We start from the raw sequence: 22410 nt of genomic DNA on the forward strand, positions 1-22410 counted from the left end.
CCATGGCATAGATGTCCAACAAGAACAAAACATGATTCAATATACTGGAAATTCTTGCCTGAAATGAAAATGCAATTCTAGGATGCCACTTAGGTCATTATAATGGCCAGTTCAAAATCATCACCCAGTTGATTTCAGTTCAATACAACACAGCTCTTGGAGACAGGCCCTTTCTGTAAAAAAAACCAAAAACATTCACTGTCATGTTTTAAATAAAAAATGTCTCTCCAGAATGGTCAACAGTAATGAGATGAAGACAAAGTGCTTGATGCTAAATAGTTTATTAAGGCTTGATTTCTTCTAAAGGAAAAAATCAAATAAGATCAGGTTTTAAAAACCTTACAGGTTATTCCCACTGATATAGCTATAGTGGTTTACTTGCAAGTCTATACGATGATAATTCCTTTTAATATTTTTTATTTCATTTCATTATTCTGTAGTAGATATAATTTATTTTAAAACCACAAACATGGCCTTCTTACAGCAAATAATTTGACACGTGCATGTAAGTCCTAAACTAAACTATAGGCATCACAACCATTCCATGCTTCTTGACCAAAAGAAAGACAACAGTGATGCATGTCTATAGGGTAAAGTAGCTTTCTCCACTTGTCTTCTTTCCTTTATCTATACTGGTGTGAAAGAGGACTGATGAAAGAAACACCATGTAAGGCATCCACCCATATGGCTTTAACACTGTTTTCACATTAGTGCAGATCAAGGAGAGGAAGTCAGTCACTTTAGACTGGAAGAATCTCAATTGCATACTCCTAGAGTCCCCTCTCGGCATCTCCTTCTCAAAACCCATAGGTCCCGCCCCTCTGACCTTCTCCAATGGGTTTTGAGGCAAAAAGAGGACGAGGGGTGTGCAATTGAGATTCTCCCTAAATTGAGATGCACCCAGGGTGTCCCCTGTATAAGGTCAAAGGTCATGTCTCCAATCATACGAGGACTATACACTACACTGGCCAGGTAAAGGGGCAGCTACGCTACAGAGTACAGACAAAACCAACATCTGAGAAGGGACTGTGGTGACATACACAATCGAGCACCACACATCCAGCAAGTCTGGAACTGATCCACGCACATTGCAAGTTACACAACTTCATGAACACAAGAGATGAGTTCATGCTCATGTACAGTGAGTGACAGCCTTCACATCCATGTCATTACTTTCATTAGCACTCTGTTCTGGCCAAGACACATGGCATAAAATTACAGAAAATATTGAAAAGCAGTAAGCACTACTCAAAGGATTGTATAGTATTTAAAGCTGGAATCCGGAGCAGTGAAACTGCCACGTCCTTTTGCGATATTAAAACAAATACATTACTTCTAACAATGAACACGGGTTGTTTCCCCTCATACATCAATGCACATCATTGCACCCACGATAGTACATACTCTTCTGGTCCATGGTGATATATATTTTATCAAGGTGCTGCTGGATGCTTCGCTCCTCCTTTCATAAACAAAACAATAGCAAATGCGGCGCTGTTTCACCTAATGCAGATTCCAGCTTTAACCTGTTGCCAGCCTGCATGATTACGCATTGTAGGCTATTAATTAGAGAGATAGTTTCAATGTTCAACACCCAATCAATTATGGATAGATAACTCCTGATACCAATGACTTCCTTCCATATATTAATCAAGGACTCCATTCTAAAAGCACACACACATTTTCAGCAACAACAAAAAACACAGAAACCATATTTCGTTCTTATTTTTTTCTTACTCTTGATAGTAAAATCAGTTACATTATTTTCAGGTTATACATTGTAGGCTTTCTCCATCACTATATGCTGCTAAGTTAAAGCTTAGCATTACAAAGGAAATGATAGATTTCAGGGCTTTACAGTGCAACTATTTAAATATTTTACTGAGCGACCTGTAAATGTTATTTAGGAGCACCAGTGCACTTAGAAAAGTCCCCCAGATGATAGCTGTTGCAATGATACTTCACTGTACCGCAGCGCCTGGTGCCAAAGAGAACTCACTGAGCGCAGATTCATGACCGTCATGCTTGCACCATTACAACAAAGAAACGGCTTGTTATTTCAAGAATATTTTCATTGTGCTCCTAAATAATTTCTTTGTGTGCTCCTACATTTTTCAACTAAAGCACACACGTGATCCTTGTAAAAAATATCAAAATAAGAAGTCAGCATAGAGCCCTGGATTTATAGCAAAACCACATTTTCAGAAGCAAAAAAAGTCAAACAAAACAAAGGATTAAGACAAAATGATGGCCAACGGACAATAAACCGAAGTGATTTTCCCAAAAAGAGCAAACAAACAATTCATTCATATGTAGCAGTTACATCACATAATTAAAAAATCATTTTAAAATGGTGAATGCTACATTTCTCTCAGACTGGCTTGAATACGTTAACAGAATCTCCCAATGATGAAACATACAAAACCGTCATTTATCAAAACAAACCAAAGTGGAGGGGTATGAGGGATGTAAAATTGTACAATTTTGGATTCAGATGGTGAGAGCTCCATCATCCTGGAGGACACACATCAGTTACTTACTTCCCAGAGGCCTTTGCACTTCCTCCTGTGAAATGTCCAGAGTCTGTGACTTCACACTATCCCTGATTTCTCCAGCACTGTCAGTTAAAGAGCAGTTCTTTTGACATGTCATCAATAACTAGAAAATAACATATTAAGGCTCCAGAAAAGCAGCTTTCTGAACTGAAAATTGTCAATAGTAAGCCAAAAAATATAGACTTTGTTGATCTTGAATGAAAAATAGATAAACCATTGAAGTATTATTAATCGCACACAGTTCCAAGTCCGAAAATGTTGCCTTTGGGATCCTCCAACCCTGTTGGCAGAGTTCAACCTCTGAAGCATGGCAACACCGCCCCCCAATGGACAAACAGGGGCAGGACACGGTAGTTCCTGATTGTACAGAAATATAAAGTGGCAGACATTCTCTTCTCCTTGGTGCTGTCAAACTCTGATTCAATTTGAGCAAGAGAAGGGAGGAAGGTGGCAGGAAAGGTCAAAACCAACCCAGTCTGACGAGAAAGAGTACATGACGGAGAGAACGTAAAAATCTAAGTCAATCAGAACTAAAACAGTGCAGTGGTGGTGGCTAGGTAATACATTAAATCAGCTTGTTATCCCTGCACAAGAGGTGGTGGGTGGTACCTGGAGCACCAAGCGCAAGTCTTAACGGTGGTGGCAGAAATTCACCAGGATTAAATATAAAAAAATGACTTATTTTTTCAAATAAATTCTTCTGTCTTTTAAATCATAAGTCCTAGTGTAAATGTTGATCAAGCCAAGGATAAATGTCTTCTACTGTTGTTTACTCCTGTTTTGGCACTCCTGTGGGGAGACAAGAGAAGGATATGAATAACATTCAAGAAGTATCCATTAAATAACACTCCATTAAATAAATCTAAACCACAACAGTCACCAACATTGATTACAGTTAAGAGATAGGGAAACTGGACATGTACCTGATCCAGTCGAGTTCGGTTCTGGATGGGTGCAGGTGGCTCAAAGACCTGACAGCAGGAGTAGAGTGAGAGAAGAAGAGGTGTCAGTCAAGCACACAGTTGCATAGATCTAAAGCAACTTCTTATGAACATCTATTGAAGGGATATGATGGGCTCTAAACTGATCATGATAAGCATACCATTTTCATATTCACCAAGATGATAACAAATGACAAAACAATGTCAATTAATCAAATGTCTTTTACCAACAACAAAAGACAGCATTTGAAACAGGTAAACATCAATACAACTTTCTGGGAGGTTGTTTAGCATCCATAAAGCCTAGGAGTAGATGGACTGGATTTAGCCAGACCAGTGTATCTAACCCACCTTGCGCACCTCCTCCTCCTCCTCCTGCCTCTTCTCATAGTGGGAGAAGTCATCGAAGATGGAGGTGGTGTGCTTGTAACCCTTGATGATCTTCAGCACCTGCTTGGCCTTCTCCAGAGGGACTTCCTGGGTGTCTCGGGAGTTGGTCACCGGCTTGTTGTCGTTGTTCTCAAGGCGGATGTGGCGCAGCTGGCTGTTGGGCACGTCCTTCACAAACAGCCAGTCCACATCAAACTTACCCTTCCACTTGTCCTGCGCCCACACGCCAGCGCTGGTGCCGTAGTCCACGGGCGAGCGCATCTCTGCCACGCCGCAGAAGTGCCCACTGCCGTTGACACTGAACAGCAGATAGACGGGTCCCTTGAAATTGAGGCCGCGGAAGGCCCCGTCCAGGCGTTTGTTGCCATGCTCAGTGCTGCACCAGATGGAGTACTTGATGGAGCGGTGGATGTCGTCCTCAGAGTAGCTCTTGATGATGAACACGCGGCCGTTCTTCAGGTTCCACTCAAACTCCCTAGGGTTGTAGCTGTGAGCTGCACGCAGCTTCTCCAGCACCGGGTGATTCTCTGCTCCACCGGGTACCATAGTGGCAGAACCGACGGGGGCACCGTTACCCCCGCCAACTACGGCAATCATACTGCCACCATCCATTCCGGCCCCTACCTGCCCGTAGCCGAAGTTACGGTTGCGCGGGGCAACCCAGCGGGTCTGGGGTGGTGGGGTTTGGGTGTGGTTCTGGTAGGGTTGAGGGGGCTGGTGGTGCTGGGGGGGCTGGTGCTGTAAGGCCATGGGCTGTATCTGCTGCTGCACCAGGGACTGGGGAGGGGGCTGCATGGGGTTCTGCTGCATGGGGTGACCAAGGGGCATGCTCATAGCCTGCTGCATGGGGGCTTGGGCCACTTTATTCACAGGCCCCTTGTTGTCCCAGGTGCCGATGTCCATGTTGTGTTTGATGGGCGGAGGGGGCAGGGCTCCCCCAGGGCTGGACATGCCTGGTTTCATCTTGGCCTTCAGCTGCTGGGGCTTGGCCGGCTTACTGGCAATGGCCGCCCATGAGGTGGGCTTGGGCAGGGGCATACCGATGGGCGAACCCCCGTTCCCCTGCGCCACCGCCGGCAGTCCACCAATCACAGAGCCCACAGCCTTGACCCCTGACCCCTGGCCTGTGATGTCACCACTGATTTTTAGGCCCACCATGCCCTGCTCCAGGCTGTTCATGCCTGGGGCCTTGTTGATGGTGTCGCTGTGGAAGCCTGTCTGGCTGTCAGGCACCAGGGTGCCCCCCAGGGAACTGGGAGGGTAGCTATAGCTACCTCCGTATGAGCTCTGAGTCTGCTGGCCCTGGGAGCCACTGGTGCCCCAGGTGGAGAAGGTCGGGTTCTCAGGGAAAAAGTTAAAACGATGAGGGTAAATACTGTTACCAAGCCCTCCAGGCTGGCCAAACATGGTGTCGGGCATAAAGTGGTGGTCTCCATTGCTCAACGGTCCGTAGGGGGTGAGGTAAGGGATGGGGGGGTCTCCTCCGGTGGACCAAGGGGCCTCGTTGAGGGGGTAGGGGAAGCCGATGGAGGGGGCATAGTAGCTGGACAGGTAGGGGTCAGTCATGGACTGGTAGCTGTTGCTCTGTGGAGGTAGAACAATGACATCAATAATCTATGACAGTGACGTAAAAATATGTTCCATTTGTCTTTTGGTGTTTGCTTAACATTATGCAACACTAATAAACAGTTGTTCACAAAACACTCAGGTAGTAAATGGAGAAAAATATAGGTCTGGGAATTGTCAGGGACGATGCTTAGGTGCAAGTTCTATATGTACTGCGATTCAATACTGTGATTTGATGTTCCACACATATTGCTCACTCTGTCTGCTGCAGAGAGACAAGAGAGAGCAGGAGAAAATGAGTTTTGATCAGTTATTGAAATACAAGTGATGAAAACATGTTGGCTCAACATTTAAAAAGATATAGAACAAATTATAGGATGAAAAATCCAGGAGTTATGGCGCAGGTACAGCTGAATAGCGCCACATTCAATGTAGCCAAAGATTACAGGGTCCCCTAGTAAACCCTTGTCAACACTTTGGTTCCTACCCTGTCACAATAAGTCCTCCCTGGCATTTTCATTCATTGTCATGCCAAACACTGTGTTCAAAGTGTCCACTATTATATTCTAACTATAGATTTATAATAATCATTCTATTTCCATGATTCCAACAGGTCACCCAAGTGTTTTGCTATGACTCACAAGTCAAATTGCAATTGCAACATTTGGTTACAAATAAGGCCTAGTATTTTTGCCCATATAGTGGCAGTGTGGAAATGATCTCAAATGAGTGCAGGAAATGCAGAAATTGGGTGGAAATGCAGGAAATTATTTTAGGTTGAAGTTGAACAGTATAAAACAATCAGAATGGAGAAAATACCATGATAGGATATTTTGGTCATGTTGCCCAGCCCTACGTCATCATAATATGCAATACTTGATACTGAGCTTTCTTCTACTATAAATATCCACCTAGAATTTCCACTCCACTGTGAAAACCAACTGTAAAATGTAGGCCTAGGCTGGAGCTGGAACAATAAAACGAAAATTACAGACACTTATATTGTCTTTCTGTTATAGAAGTATTTTGCATATGTCATCATTTTGCGTATGTGGTACGTTCCTGTAGATTGTTCTAAAACCATTATTTGGTCAACAGAAATAGCCAATGTATTACGTTGATCCCTGTTATGAAAGTATGTGCATGTCCCGGTTTCGCTGTCAGATGCTGTGTGAGAGAGTCACTCTCATTCTCTCTCCCCACTGTGCACACGGAGGATGGAGAGATGTATTCTCTGATCTTGCCGCCTCACGACTGCCATCCATTTTTGAAGAACTTTCTTTTCATTATTAGAGTGGCTACTAAAGTATCTGCTCAATATGCATAATGAATCATCTCTGGTAGAAACCATCAAGCATATGACCGTTGCTCAAAAAAAGGAATTGCGGGGGAAAAAATACAGTTTTCAAAGCAATTACTGTAGTTGTAGTTACAGAGAGGAGTGTCACAGCTTTCTGTGAGTAATTTATCTATCATCTCTTAATATTGAGTTCATGCCACGACTTTACACCCGAAGTAGGCTGTAGTATGGTTTTGATACGCTCTCGGAGCACAGCGAGCCATTTGCAGTGAATAGTAGGCTGTAGTATGGTTTTGATGCGCTCTCGGAGCACAGCGAGCCATTTGCAGTGAATAGTAGGCTGTAGTATGGTTTTGATGCGCTCTCGGAGCACAGCGAGCCATTTGCAGTGAATAGGCCTACATCAAGTAGCCTACATGGCTATATAGCAACAATATCATGTAGAGTTCCCACTTCCTCAGGTGGTGAATAATATACCGTGCCTTCAGACAGTCTTCACACCCCTTGACTTATTCCACATTCTGTTGTGTTACAGCCTACATTCAAATGGATTAAAATAATAATCTCAACCATATACAGTGCATTCAGAACATATACAGACCCCTTCACTTTTTCCACTTTGTTATGTTACAGCCTTATTCTAAAATGGATTAAATACATTTTCATAATAAATATACACAACACCCCATGACAAAAATGTAATATAATTTACATAAGTATTCACACCACTGAGTCAACACAAAGTCACCTTTGGCAGTGAATACAGCTGAGAGTCTGAGGTAAGTCTCTAAACAGCTTTGCATCCTGGATTGTACAATACTTGCCCACTATTCTTTTAAAAATGATTCTAGCTCTGTCAAATTGTTTGTTAATCATTGCTAGACAACCATTTAAGTCTTGCCATAGATTTTCAAGTAGATTTAAGTCAAAACTGTAACAATGCCACTCAGGAACAATTACTGTCTTCTTGGTAAGCAACTCCAGTGTATATTTGGCCTTGTGTTTTAGGTTATTGTCCTGCTGAAAGGTGAATTCATCTCGCAGTGTCTGGTGGAAAGCAGAATGAACCAGGTTTTCCTCTAGGATATTGCCAGTTCTTAGCCCTTTCCCATTTCTTCTTTACCCTGAAAAACTACCCAGTCCTTAACAATTACAAGCATACCCATAGCATGATGCAGCCACCACTATGCTTGAAAATATGGAGAGTTGTACTCAGTAATGTGTTTTATTGGATTTGCCCCAAATGTAACACTTTGTATTCAGGACAAAAAGTTTTGCTCTGCCACATTTTTTGCAGTATTACTTTAATGCCCTTGGATTTTTGTAAAATTCTCTACAGGCTTCCTTCTTTAACTCTGAGTAACTACAATGTTGTTGATCCATCCTCAGTTTTCTCCTATCACAGCCATTACACTCTGTAACTGTTTTAAAGTCACCGTTGGCCTCATGGTGAAATCGCTGAGCGGTTTCCTTCCTCTCCACCAACTGATTTAGGAAGGACGCCTGTATCTTTGTAGTGACTGGGTGTATTGATACACCACACAAAGTGGAATTAATAACTTCACTATGCTCAAAGGGATATTCAAAGGTCTGCTTTTTGTTTTTTAACCCATATACCAATAGGTGCCCTTCTTTGTGATGCCTTGGAAAACCTCTCTGGTCTTTGTGGTTGAATCTGTGTTTGAAATTCATTGCTTGACAATGGGACTTTACAGATAATTGTAGATATGTGGTACAGAGATGAGGTAGTCATTCAAAATAATGTTAAACAATATTATTGCACAGAGTGAGTTATTGTACCTTATGTGACAAAAGCACATTTCTACTCCTGAACTTATTTAGGCTTGAATACTTAGAATCAAGACATTTCAGCTTTTGATTTTTTATAAAATTAGAGAAAAAAAATTCTAAAGTACAAAAAAATATCCACTTTGCCATTATGGAGTATTGCGTTAAGGCCAATGACAAAAAAATCTAAATGTAATCCATTTTAAATTCAGGCTGCAACACAAACAAATGTGGAAAAAGTCAAGGAGTGATACTTTCTGAAGCCACCAGTCACGCCCCTATGGATTTCTTCACTGCATCCAAACCAGAAACTAGAGGTCGACCGATTAATCGGAATGGCCGATTAATTAGGGCCGATTTCAAGTTTTCATAACAATCGGAAATCGGTATTTTTGGACGCCGATTTGGACGATTTAATTTTAATTTAAAAAAAATGTTTTTTACCTTTATTTAACTAGGCAAGTCAGTTAAGAACACATTCTTATTTTCAATGACGGCCTTGGAACGGTGGGTTAACTGCCTTGTTCAGGGGCAGAACGACAGATTTTTACCTTGTCAGCTCAGGGATTCAATCTTGCAACCTTACGGCTAACTAGTCCAACGCTCTAACCACTTGCTTTACATTGCACTCCACGAGGTTACGCGAATGCAGTAAGAAGCCAAGGTAAGTTGTATGCTAGCATTTAACTTATCTTACAAAAAACAATCAATCATAATCACTAGTTAAACTAGTAATATCATCAACCATGTGTAGTTATCTAGCCTGTCCTGCGTTGCATATAATCGCTTAGGTACACGTTGCTCCAACCATAAACATCAATGCCTTTCTTAAAATCAATACACAAGTATATATTTTTAAACATGCATATTTAGTTAATATTGCCTGCTAACATGAATTTCTTTTAACTAGGGAAAATGTGTCACTTCTCTTGCAAACAGAGTCAGGGTATATGCAGCAGTTTGGGCCGCCTGGCTCGTTGCGAACTGTGAAGACTATTTCTTCCTAACAAAGACAGCCGACTTCGCCAAACGGGGATGATTTAACAAAAGCGCATTTGTGAAAAAAGCACAATCGTTGCACGACTGTACCTAACCATAACATCAATGCCTTTCTTAAAATCAATACACAGAAGTATATATTTTTAAACCTGCATATTTAGCAAAAAGAAATCCAGGTTAGCAGGCAATATTAACCAGGTGAAATTGTGTCATTTTGCGTTCATTGCACGCAGTCAGGGTATATGCAACAGTTTGGGCCACCTGGCTCGTTGCGAACTAATTTGCCAGAATTTTACGTAATTATGACATAACACTGAAGGTTGTGCAATGTAACAGGAATAACGTTTTGTTTTCAAGATGATAGTTTCCCGATTCGACCATATTAATGACCTAAGGCTCGTATTTCTGTGTGTTATTATGTTATAATTAAGTCTATGATTTGATAGAGCAGTCTGACTGAGCGGTGGTAGGCAGCAGCAGACTCGTAAGCATTCATTCAAAAAAGCACTTTCGTGCATTTTGCCAGCAGCCCTTCGCAATGCATTGCGCTGTTTATGACTTCAAGACTGTCAACTCCCAAGATTAGGCTGGTGTAACCGATGTGAAATGGCTAGCTAGTTAGCCGGGTGCGCGCTAATAGCGTTTCAAACGTCACTCGCTCTGAGACTTGGAGTAGTTTTTTCCCTTCCTCTACATGGGTAATGCTGCTTCGAGGGTGGCTGTTATCGATGTGTTCCTGGTTCGAGCCCAGGTAGGAGCGAGGGGAGGGACGGAAGCTATACTGTTACACTGGCCATTCTAAAGTGCCTATAAGAACATCCAATAGTCAAAGGTATATGAAATACAAATCGTATAGAGAGAAATAGTCCTATAATTCCTATAATAACTACAACCTAAAACATCTTACCTGGGAATATTGAAGACTCATGATAAAAGGAACCACCAGCTTTCATATGTTCTCATGTTCTAAGCAAGGAACTTAAACGTTAGCTTTTTTTACATGGCACATATTGCACTTTTACTTTCTTCTCCAACACTTTGTTTTTGCATTATTTAAACCAAATTGAACATGTTTCATTATTTATTTGAGGCTAAATTGATTTTATTGATGTATTATATTAAGTTAAAATAAGTGTTCATTCAGTATTGTTGTAATTGTCATTATTACAAATAAATAAATCAAAAATATGCCGATTAATCGGTATCGGCTTTTTTCGGTCCTCCAATAATCGGTATTGGTATCGGCGTTGAAAAATCATAATCCGTCAACCTCTACCAGAAACACATTTAATGCATCGCTCAGTTATGCATTGAAAGAACCATGTCATCATGGAATGGTCTGCCACCAGACGTTACTCAGGCAAGCTCATAAAAAAATACAAAAACTGATAGAAAAATATATATTGTATCACAGCATCTCTCCTTTTCTAAACATCTCATTTAACTGCACTGTATATCAAATATGTAATCTATATGAAGTGTGTTAATAGTATTTTTGTTGTCTCTTGATGTCTTTCCAAAATATCAGTCTTATTTTTAAGGAAAAAAAAACATTTTGAATTTAAATTAATATCTAATGTTGTTCTTGTCTATAACTTTTCTGTACTTTGTCATGCATTTGTACATTTCATGCGGACCCCAGGAAGAGTAGCTGCTGCATGTGCAGTAGCTAATGGGGATCCTAATAAACTAAACTAGCTCAGGGGTATTCAAATCTTACCCTACGAGGTCCGGAGTACTGATGGTTTCTACCAGAGATGATTCATTATGCATATTGACCAGATACTTTAGTGGCCACTCTAACAATGAAAAGAAAGTTCTTCAAAAATGGATGGTAGTCGGGAGGCGGCAAGATCAGATGGGACCATTCCAGCCAATGAGATGGCAGATACATGTGTGAGAAGAACAGGCAAAGGTTTCTATTAGTTAACACAGCCACAAAGTCAAAATAGGCTATATAGTAAAAATGTATGAAAACTAAAATTAGACATAAGGTTAGCAGTGTGGTTCAGGTTAGGATTAAAATCACATTTTAAGAAGAGAAATGGTAGAAATAGGCAAGATTAACGACTTTGTGGATGTGGTAACTAGTGATGACCAGGCACAACACCGATATAAAGTATTTTCTCAAAGTTGGTGGATGTCACGTGTCCTACTTATACCAGTACACTCGTAACAACCTAATCATTACAAAACCATGATTCGATCATATAACCCATTCAACCAAATTCGACACTGACCTCCATACAAAAACTCATCGCTTGGTGAACAAAAGGCCACCTGCTGGAGAAAAGATTTCTGGACCTGTTGTCACTCATGTCGCCTCTTCCTCTTTGTTTTTACCTGATAATAAATGCCTTGTCTCCCAGGTCTGAATCAGTCCCTGATTAGAGGGAAAGAATTTTAAAAAGCACTGGATATGGCTTCGAGGGGTCATTTCTAGAAGGGATGCAGCTAAGATCAAAGTGATATCAAAAGTTGCACGTTCGAGTCAGGTGGGGGAGAATTTTTGCATTTTCCCTAATCGTTTTCCTAACCTTAACCTAATTCTCCTAACCTGCTACGTTAATTCTCCTAAACTACTGTGTAAGTTTTCCAAACATGCAACGAAAAGTCACTTTTGACATTAGCGGCATCCCATCCAGTGAAAACCGCATTGAGGTCCAGATTTGAATTTGAGGGGCCTAGCCTATGTTAGGGAAATGTGAAACCTTGATTCAAAGATCTAAGACCTTAAATAAAAGACCAACCCATCACTGAAAACGATTTATACAAATGGAGAGTAACTTAACTCTTACCAACTGCAGCTTCAACACAAAACACTGCCACGTAAATTCAAAGTCATAAAAATGCTGTGCAGATATTGAATAATAAGAAACTGTAAACATTATCCCATAAAAGACTGGTCAGCATTATCACCTGCGGCCAGTCACGCACCTGGGTTGATTGGCCAGTGAGGTACGGCTCAAAGTCATTGTCGTGGACCGTCTCCTTCTGATGCAGTGAACCATTTTGCACTGAAACAACAACACACAGTAGTTAGATTGAGGAAGGATTCCTTTCTCAACAATAACAGGTGAGTGGCACTGCACTGTCAGTTTAGTGAAGGGCATTTTGAAGTCTGCTTAGTGGTCGTGCCAGCCTTTCTTAACACTGTCGCTCAGCTCAGACACCAGGGGGATAAGTATGTAGGCTATGCCAGCTCCCACGAAATAGGATTTTAGAAGTGCCATCTTTATTTTGTTACTTATTGGTAATGTCGTCTTTGGTGTGCTTATCAATGCACAAGAAACTTTATTTCCCCACTCCGACATACAATGCATGAAGTTTAAAATGTATTGTAATTACTAAATGTGTAATGTGAAATATTTTCCCATTACAATTTCTTTCCACAAAAACATTTCATTAAATATTTAATCAGTAGTCTTCCTCAAATGAAGGGGATGATAACGCAATCTTTGCAAGAGGGAAGGAATCTAGTTTCATTGGTCCCCAACTTGCGGCACTGTCATTTCATTCAGTGGAGTTAGCCCTGAGTTAGTCTGCACTGGAGCAGGATAGTTCTGAAGGATTCGTTGCCATAGAAATGGCTCTAGCTAGAAAGTGAGCCACATTCATATGACTGAATATCCGAGTTGAACTCACTAGACCTAAATTACCTCGCTAACTCCTCAAACCTGCTTCGTAGGATACCTCTCTGGCCATTGCTGGGAAACAAGTAGTAACCTGGAAGTGAATCAGGCTGTGACCCCAAGGCCTGTGCGTCACTACCAGCCTGTTCTGCCAGCCTCTTAATGTCTAACACACAATTAAAGGCTAGTCACAACAACATAATCAACACCCGTCAACGTCACAGCATAACAGCAGTGAATAATCCGTGAGTCACTAAATGTGTGTGTGGGGGGTGGGGGATATGTTCTGCATAAATCTCTCCTGTCTAAGTGTCCATGTCAAAGTCAACTCATCCAGAAAGTATGGAATTTGTTTTCACTAACTCAGACCAAACAAATTATGTAGATTAGGTTTCTGACAATTCCTTTATTTAGCTAACTGACATGCAAAAGGTACTAGACGAGCCAAACTACACTATATATAGACATGAGTATGTGGAGTGATGAATCACGCTTCACCATCTGTCAGTCCAACAGACTAATATGGTTTTGGCGGATGCCTGGAGAACGCTACCTGTGCCAACTGTAAAGTATGGTGGAGGAGGAAAAACAGTCTGAGGCTGTTTTTCATGGTTTGGGCCCCTTAGTTCCAGTGAAGGGAAACCTTAATACTACAGCATAGAATGACATTCTAGAGGATTCTGTCCTTCCAACTTTGTGGCAACAGTTTGGGGAAGGCCTTTTCCTGTTTCAGCATGACAATGTCCCTGTGTACAAAGTGAGATCAATACAGAAATGGTTTGTCTAGATCAGTGTGGAAGAACTTGACTGGCCTGCACAGAGCCCTGCCCTCAACCCTTTCAAACACCTTTGAGATGAACTGGAACGCTGATTGCGAGCCAGGCCTAATCCCCCAACATCAGTGCCCGACCTCTTGTGGCTGAATAGAAGCAAGTCCCAGCAGCAATGTTTCAACATCTAGTGGAAAGCCTTTCCAGAAGAGTGAAGGCTGTTATAGCAGCAAAGGGGGACCAACTCCATATGAATTGCAATGATTTTGGAAGGAAATGTGCGACGAGCAGGTGTCCACATACACAACGCGACCAAAAGTATCTCTAGATCGCGCCCTACACTGTCTAGATCAGATAACTTCATGTAAGGGGAAAGCTGTAACTTGGTGCAGTTGACTAAAGATCATCTGTCAACTTATTTTTTATTTAACTAGGCAAGTCAGTGAATAACAAATTCTTATTTACAATGACGGCCTACCCCGGCCAAACACTAACGATGATGGGCCAATTGTGCGCCGCCCTATGGGACTCCCAATCACGGCCGGTTGTGATACAGCCTAGAATCAAACCAGGGTCTGTAGTGATGCCTCTAGCACTGAGATGCAGTGCCTTAGACCGTTGCGCCACTCGGGAGCCCCTCATTTAGGCTGTCTTTGTGGGAGAACCCTCTGAGGAAAGTGTTCTAAATGGACCCAAAGAGATTCTATAAGGAACCCAAAGGGATTCTTTAAAGCGTTCCCCGCAGGAACAGCCGAAGAAGCCTTTTAAGTTCTAGGTAGAATCTTTTTTTCTAAGAGTATCTACATGGTTGTTTTTAATTCAGGTTAGAGATAGGCTTTTCAATCAAATAGGCCTATGTGAAATGCAATGATTCTTACCTTTAGATGCTTGTCCCTTTGATCTCTGCATCATGCCCGGGGGAAACAAACATACATGTTAGGCTTTCAAATGGAGTTTCATGGACTAGATAACTAGTTAGCCAAATTATATGCTAACTTAACGTAAGCTGACCAGTTAGCTAACCATGATAAGGCTAACATTAGCTAGTTAAAAGTTGTTGCTATGTAACACTATGGGAGAATCCCATCTGCTGGTTAGCTTTCTAGCTAAATGCATAGCCTAATATGACTAACTAGCTAGCGGTAGTTATAATCAAGCAACGTAAACGTTGCAAGATGGCTAGCTTCCTAGCTAGATATGGCTAGTTACATATTTAACCAACTTCAAATGTTAACCAATGACCCATTTAAATGTGACTTTATCAGGTTAGATAACGTTAAACAACACCGGGTTTCTTAACAAGTTAGCTAGCAAGCTAATGTTCACTAGCAAATAGCTTGTTTCCCCTCAAAAACAATGTATCAACCTATGCAACTTGGCTTGCTTGACAACAAACTAGCCGGCAAATTTCAAAGCGTTGGCTAGCTTAACGTTAGATATAAAATAAGTCTGAAACGTAAATAGTTAGCTAATGTTAGCTAGTTAACAGATTAGCTAGCTACCGCCGGGCGAGACGCATCGTCATGCCTACCTGAGGGTCAATGCTTGTGGCAGACATAATTCATTAAGTAAGTCCCTGGATTCGCTCGGAGCCTAACAGGTCACTATAATGTATCTGGGGCCCCGGGTTTCGATTGTCCTCAGCTCAGTTAACGTAAGCTAAAGTGTTTTTCCGCTACACGTAGTTAGCTATCCCCAGATCAACTTCCACAGTTCAAGTCTCGGTCTTATAGGGTCCGAATGTCCAAAGGTAAACAAGTCCGGATATTATTTCCAGATCTCCACAGAATGTTGTTATTGGATCCGGTACAATACTTGTCCACGGTTGAATCTTTTGGTCTTTTTTTGTTTTACTCCAGAGATCCCTCCTCCGTTAGCGACAGGCCCTGTCCACTTCCCCCAATGGCTGCTCCATCCGGGTTCTAGACAGGGCTTTACGTCAGCGACACCGGTTTCTTGAGAGGAGGTGGCGGTGGACCACCGCTGCGAGGTTACAATGATTTTAATGCCATTGACAAGTTCTTATTTTTTATTCGATGGGGTTTAACGGTGGTTGGCATCCAATGTCATTGATGCATTACCGCCGCCAGCTGGACGGAGTGTAGAATAAGAAACAAACAAATAAATCCGTTAAAAGGGTGAACACGACATCATACAAAATACAACACGTCCACAAAAAAAAAAAATGGTCCACTCCACAATACATCCCTACACAGGCTCAGGGGCCTGTGATGGGGCTACATTCACCAACAGAATATCTTGCACCGCCTCGTCTGTGAAATCATGAAGAACCAAAAAACGTTCAGCGGCATTTACAATCATTCCAATTTTGTTAGACCTCTTCTCTGCTTGTGCTGTACAGTTCATGAGCATTTCAATAAATAATACAAAGTCCACCATTTTAACATGTATAATTTCACTATCGCTCGGATGAGGAGAAACCTTCACTGGTCGTGGTGGCTCTACTACCATTGATGCTTCCCCGACACTCGTTCACTACAACTTCCTAACCGCCTCCAGATAGGGGACACGCTGGACACTCCTTACCCTTGCCAACTCATTCTCCTTCGCCCTTCAACAGCGCACTCCAAGAATTCAGGCGCATGTTCACCTCCACAGTTGCAGCATTTCCCTTCACGTGGCATACGATATTCTTCCCTTCTGCACACACTTGACACATGACCAAATCTTTTACATTCATGACACTGAAGGGGCTTGTGCACAAAAGCTCTTACAGGGTATCTCATGAATCCTAACTTTATATGAGAAATTACATTTTATTTGTCACATGCGCAGAATACAACAGGTGTAGACCTCACAGTGAAATGCTTACTTACAAGCCCTTCACCAACAATGCAGTTTAAAGAAAAGACCCGCCAAAAAGTAAGCGATAAGAATAACAAATGATTAAAGAGCAGCAGTAAATAACAATAGCGGGGATATATACAGGTGCTACCGGTACAGAGTCAGTGTGCGGTGGCACCGGTGTCGAGGTAATTGAGGTAATATGTACATGTAGTTAGAGGTATTAAAGTGACTACGCATAGATAATAACAGAGAGTAGCAGCAGCGTTCCAGAGGGGAGGGCGGGGGGCTATGCAAATAGTCTGGGTAGCCATTTGATTAGCTGTTCAGGAGTCTTATGGCTTGGCGTTAGAAGCTGTTTATGAGCCTCTTGGACCTAGACTTGGCGCTCCGGTTCCGCTTGCCATGCGGTAGCAGAGAGAACAGTCTATGACTAGGGTGGCTGGAGTCTTTGACAATTTTTAGGGCCTTCCTCTGACACCGCCTGGTATAGAGGTCCTGGATGGCAAGAAGCTTGGCCCCAGTGATGTACTGGGCCGTACGCACTACCCTCTGTAGTGCCTTGTGGTCTGAGGCTGAGCAGTTGCAATACCAGGCAGTGTTGCGACCCGTCAGGATGCTCTCGATGGTGCAGCTGTAAAACCTTTTGAGGATCTGAGGACCAAATCTTTTCAGTCTCCTGAGGCGGAATAGGTTTTGTCGTGACCTCTTCACGACTGTCTTGCTGTGCTTGGACCATGTTAGTTTGTTGGTGATGTGGACACCAAGGAACTTGAATCTCTCAACATGCTCCACTAAAGCCCCGTCGATAAGAATGGGGGCATGCTCGGTCCTCCTTTTCCTGTAGTCTACAATCATCTCCTTTGTCTTGTTCACGTTGAGGGAGAGGTTGTTGTCCTTGCACCACACGGTCAGGTCTCTGACCTCCTCTGTATAGGCTGTCTCATCATTGTCGGTGATCAGGCCTACCACTGTTGTGTCATCAGCAAACTAAATGATGGTGTTGGAGTCGTGCCTGGCCATGCAGTCATGAGTGAACAGGGAGTACAGGAGGGGACTGTGCACGCACCCCTGAGGGGCTCCCGTGTTGAGGATCAGCGTGGCGGATGTGTTGTTACCTCCTCTTACCACCTGGGGCGACCCGTCAGGAAGTCCAAGATCCAGTTGCCGAGGGAGGTGTTTAGTCCCAGGGTCCTTAGCTTACTGATGAGCTTTGAGGGAGCTATGGTGTTGAACGCTGAGATGTAGTCAATGAATAGCATTCTCACGTAGGTGTTCCTTTTGTCCAGGTGTGAAAGGGCAGTGTGGAGTGCAATAGAGATTGCATCATCTGTGGATCTGTTGTTGCGGTATGCAAATTGGAGTGGGTCTAGGGTTCGATCTTAGTCCTGTATTGATGCTTTGTCTGTTTAATGGTTTGTTGGAGGGCATAACGGGATTTGTTATAAGCTTCCAGGTTAGAGTCCTGCTCCTTGAAAGCGTCAGCTCTACCCTATAGCTCAGTGCGAATGTTGCATGTGGCTTCTGGTTGGGGTATGTACGTACAGTCACTGTGGGGACGACGTCTTCGATGCACTGATAAAGCCAGTGACTGATTTGATGTACTCAATGCCATCGGAAGAATCTCGGAACATATTCCAGTCTGTGCTAGCATAACAGTCCTGTAGTTTAGCATCTGCTTCATCTCACCACTTTTTTATAGACCGAGTCACTGGTGCTTCCTGCTTAATAGGGCTAGGCATCCCGCTAGCGGGACAACATCAGGTGAAACTGGAGGGCACGCAATTAAAATAAATAATCACAAAAATTATGGATATTAAACATTTAGGTACATATAAGTGTCTTAAATTCTTAAATTCTTGTTAATCTAACTGTACTGTCTGATTTACAGTAGCTATTACAGCGAAAGCATGCCATGCGATTGTTTGAGGATGGCGCCCCACATCAAAATATTTTTCCACCGGCACAGGTTTCATAAATTCACAAATAGCAATTAAATATTCACTTACTTTTTGAAAATCTTCCTCTGATTTGTCAATCAAAGGGTCCCAGCTATAACATGTAGTGTCGTTTTGTTAGATAAAATCCTTCTTTATATCCCAAAAAGTCTGTTTAGTTGGCGCCATCGATTAGTGTAATCCACTCGTTCAATATGCAGAGAAAGGAATCCAAAAATCTACCCCTAAACTTTGTTTCAACAAGTCAAAATACGTTCCTATTAATCCTCAGATACCCTAAAATGTAATCAAACTATAATATTTCTTACGGAAAGAAGTATGTTCAATAGGAAACCGATTTTAGCAGGTGCGTCCTGTCTTCATGGCGCGCTCAAACACAAATTTCCAAGACTGTGTCCCTGTGTCCCTGTACTCATTTTGGAAGTTACAAGCCTGAAACCTTGAACATAGACTGCTGACACCCTGTCGAAGCCATAGGAATTGCATCCTGGGAGCTAATTTCCAGTATGCCATTATACTTGCCATTGTAAGAGCATGGTCTCTCAAAAAAAAAGAAAAATCCTAAGGTTTTTCTTTGGATATTCTCCTAACATATGTATTGTGTTATACTCTCCTACATTATTTTAACATTTCTATAAACTTCAAAGTATTTTCTTTCCAATGGTGCCAATTATATGCATATCCTGGCTTCAGGGCTTGAGCAACAGGCAGTTTACTTTGGACATGTCTTTTAGGCAGAAATTGAGAAGAAAGGGGCCTAGCCCTAATGATTTTTTTTCTTGTATGCTGGAATCAGGAGGATAGAATTATGGTCAGATTTGCCAAATGGAGGATGAGGGAGAGCTTTGTACGTGTCTCTGTGTGTAGAGTAAAGGTGGTCTAGAATCTTTTTCCCTCTGGTTGCACATTTAACATGTTGATAGAAATTACGTAAAACTGATTTAAGTTTCCCTGCATTAAAGTCCCCGGCCACTAGGAGCGCCCTATACAGCTAATTAAGTGCAGTTATAGTGCCAGCATCGGTCTGTGGTGGTATGTAGACAGCTATGAAAAATGCAGATGAAATCTCTCTAGGTAGATAGTGTGGTCTACAGCTTATCACGAGCAAAACCTTGAGACTTCCTTAGATATCGTGCACCAGCTGTTGTTTACATAAATGCATAGGCCCCCACCCTGTGTCTTACCAGAGGCTGCTGTTCTGTCCTGCCGATAAGAGTGTATAACCCGCCAGCTGTATGTTCTTAATGTCGTCATTCAGCCACGACTCGGTGAAACATAATATATTACAGTTTTTAATGTCACATTTATTTTCCAGGGATTGAACGTTAGCTAGCAGGATGGAAGGCAAGGGCAGATTAGCCACTCGTCACCTGATGCTCACAAGGCACCCTGATCTCTTTCCGCGAAGTCTCTGTTTCCTTCTCCAGCGATTAACAGGGATCTGGGCCTGGTCGGGTGTCTGTATTATATCCATCCCGTCCGACTCATTGAAGAAGAACTCTTGGTCCAGTTTGAGGTGAGCAATCTCAGTTCTGATGTCCAGAATCTCGTTTCAGTCATACGAGACGGTAGCAGCAACATTATGTACAAAAGAAGTTACAAACCATGCAAAAAAACAAACAAATTAGCATGGTTGGTTAAGAGCCGATAAGATGGCAGCATTCCCCTCCGAGCCCTCACAGTGCTCTCTTCATCAAAGAACAGTAGCATGGATGAAGTGAACTTCTTTCCTCCGTCCACCATACAGGTCATTCGACATGCACCAACCACTCCATCGATGTCTTCAGTTATATCCTCTGCCTTTATTTCTTGCGCCACCCCAGAAATAACCCCTTTGATAGGCGCCCTGCTACGAAAATCTATGTAGAAAACATTCCACTCTGATGTCTTTTTGAGTCTTAACACACGCCTCTTCTGCTCTGCAGACAAACACACTTCCTGTGAGTCTCACCGACTCCACACTTTCTTCCAACACATTCCAGATTTTCCTGGAGACGTTAAACGGATTTCCCAAGTAGCATTCACCCAAAACCCTGACTCCAACCAAAAACAAGTCTAGTGGTTTCCTATTTTCCAACATAGCTTTACTTCTCGTTTCCCTTTTTCTTCACCACTGTAAGCGTCTCATTCTCACTTTCTGTACTCTTAGTTTTACTCGACTCACTAGCAGTTTCAATCAAAACCTCAGTTTCCGCCATCTTCCATCCACAGCCAGTACGCAAAAATGTACTGTACACCCAGTGACAAGTTATGGAAAGTGTATGAATATGTAGCCCTCTGCAAAACATGTGCGATACATGACAATGAGGGGCAATAATATAAATAAATTGTTAAATGTTGCTGTTATTGTGATAGACACCAAGACAGCTACAGGAGTCACATTCAGACACTGGCCATGTTCCTTCTAATTTGCCTGCATGAGCGGGTGTGCAGCCCCCCTCGGACTGCCGCAAAGATGCGCGAGATTGCACTTCACTCAATTTTCTACAGTTTTCCTGTTTAGTTAACACTATCAATGTTTCACTCTACTGTGGGAAATATGATCAAATCAATGCAATATTAGCCACTTTCAATGTGATATACCAAAACAAAACGAACTATGCAAGATGGCAGAACACATTGGAGTAAGATTCTATTGCATTGACAGGCACGACTCAGACCCGTACTCTACACAGACCGGTGCACCATAACCAATCAGAGCTGCAGTAGGCCTACGTATATGCATAGCCATAGCCATATATGGATCTGTGCCATTTACTTTGAACTGGGAAACAAATATGGCGGAAGTGGACGATGAAGTGGATTCTGAATCCAACAGCAGTAGAATCAATTGGAATTGGAAAATTGGAATTGGAGAATTGGAATTGGAGAATTGTCCAAAAGAATGGAAAATGGAGCAAAGTAGTGTACAGTGATGAGAATGACCCTTCGTATCTAGTAGGAGTATGGCTTGTTAATGAGGAGCAGCTGGGCAGAGTACCAATCTGGAAGAAACCATTTGAGTTATCCAAACTGGTGGAGAAAATACTGGGTAAAGTGAAAGCTGGGAAGATCACGAGAGCCGGGCTTGTTTAGAATGTTTTATGCAGCTGAAGTCGGAAGTTAACATACACTTTAGCCAAATACATTTAAACTCAGTTTTTCACAATTCCTGACATTTAATCCTAGTAACAATTCCTTGTCTTAGGTCAGTTAGGATCACCACTTTATTTTAAGAATGTGAAATGTCAGAATAATAGAAGAGATAATGATTTATTTCAGCTTTTATTTCTTTCATCACATTCCCAGTGGGTCAGAAGGTTACATACACTCAATTAGTATTTGGTAGCCTTGCCTTTAAATTGTTTGACTTGGGTCAAACGTTTCGGGTAGCCTTCCACAAGCTTCCCACAATAAGTTGGGTGAATTTTGGCCCATTCCTCCTGACAAAACTGGTGTAACTGACTCAGGTTTGTAGGCCACCTTGCTTGCACAAGCTTTTTCTGTTCTGCCCACAAATTTCCCATAGGATTGAGGTCAGGGCTTTATGATGGCCACTCCAATACCTTGACTTTGTTGTCCTTAAGCCATTTTGCCACAACTTTGGAAGTATGCTTCGGGTCATTATCCATTTGGAAGACCCATTTGCGACCAAGGTTTTGCTTCCTGACTGATGTCTTGAGATGTTGCTTCAATATATCCACATAATTTTCCTACCTTATGATGC

At 42.2% G+C, this 22410-nt stretch overlaps 1 protein-coding gene across 2 annotated transcripts; it reads right to left on the reverse strand.

Moving 5' to 3' along the window:
* Nucleotides 1–265: 265 nt before the first annotated feature.
* On the reverse strand, nt 266–15937 carry LOC106600546 (YTH domain-containing family protein 1). 2 transcript variants are annotated; one of them, XM_082973545.1, is made up of 6 exons: nt 15473–15937; nt 14820–14844; nt 12477–12556; nt 3848–5470; nt 3479–3526; nt 266–3344 (listed from the first exon to the last, which is right to left on the reverse strand). In XM_082973545.1, the coding sequence occupies exons 1-6, from the start codon at nt 15497–15499 to the stop codon at nt 3315–3317; spliced, it is 1833 nt and encodes a 610-aa protein (XP_082829671.1). In that variant the 5' UTR covers nt 15500–15937; the 3' UTR covers nt 266–3314. The 2 variants fall into 2 exon arrangements, with proteins under 2 accessions (XP_082829671.1, XP_082829670.1); XM_082973544.1 differs by having other exon boundaries at nt 12459–12556.
* Nucleotides 15938–22410: the final 6473 nt, after the last annotated feature.

This window comes from Salmo salar, chromosome 03, assembly GCF_965601325.2.
Source record: "Salmo salar chromosome 03, fSalSal1, whole genome shotgun sequence".
NCBI lineage: Eukaryota > Metazoa > Chordata > Actinopteri > Salmoniformes > Salmonidae > Salmo > Salmo salar.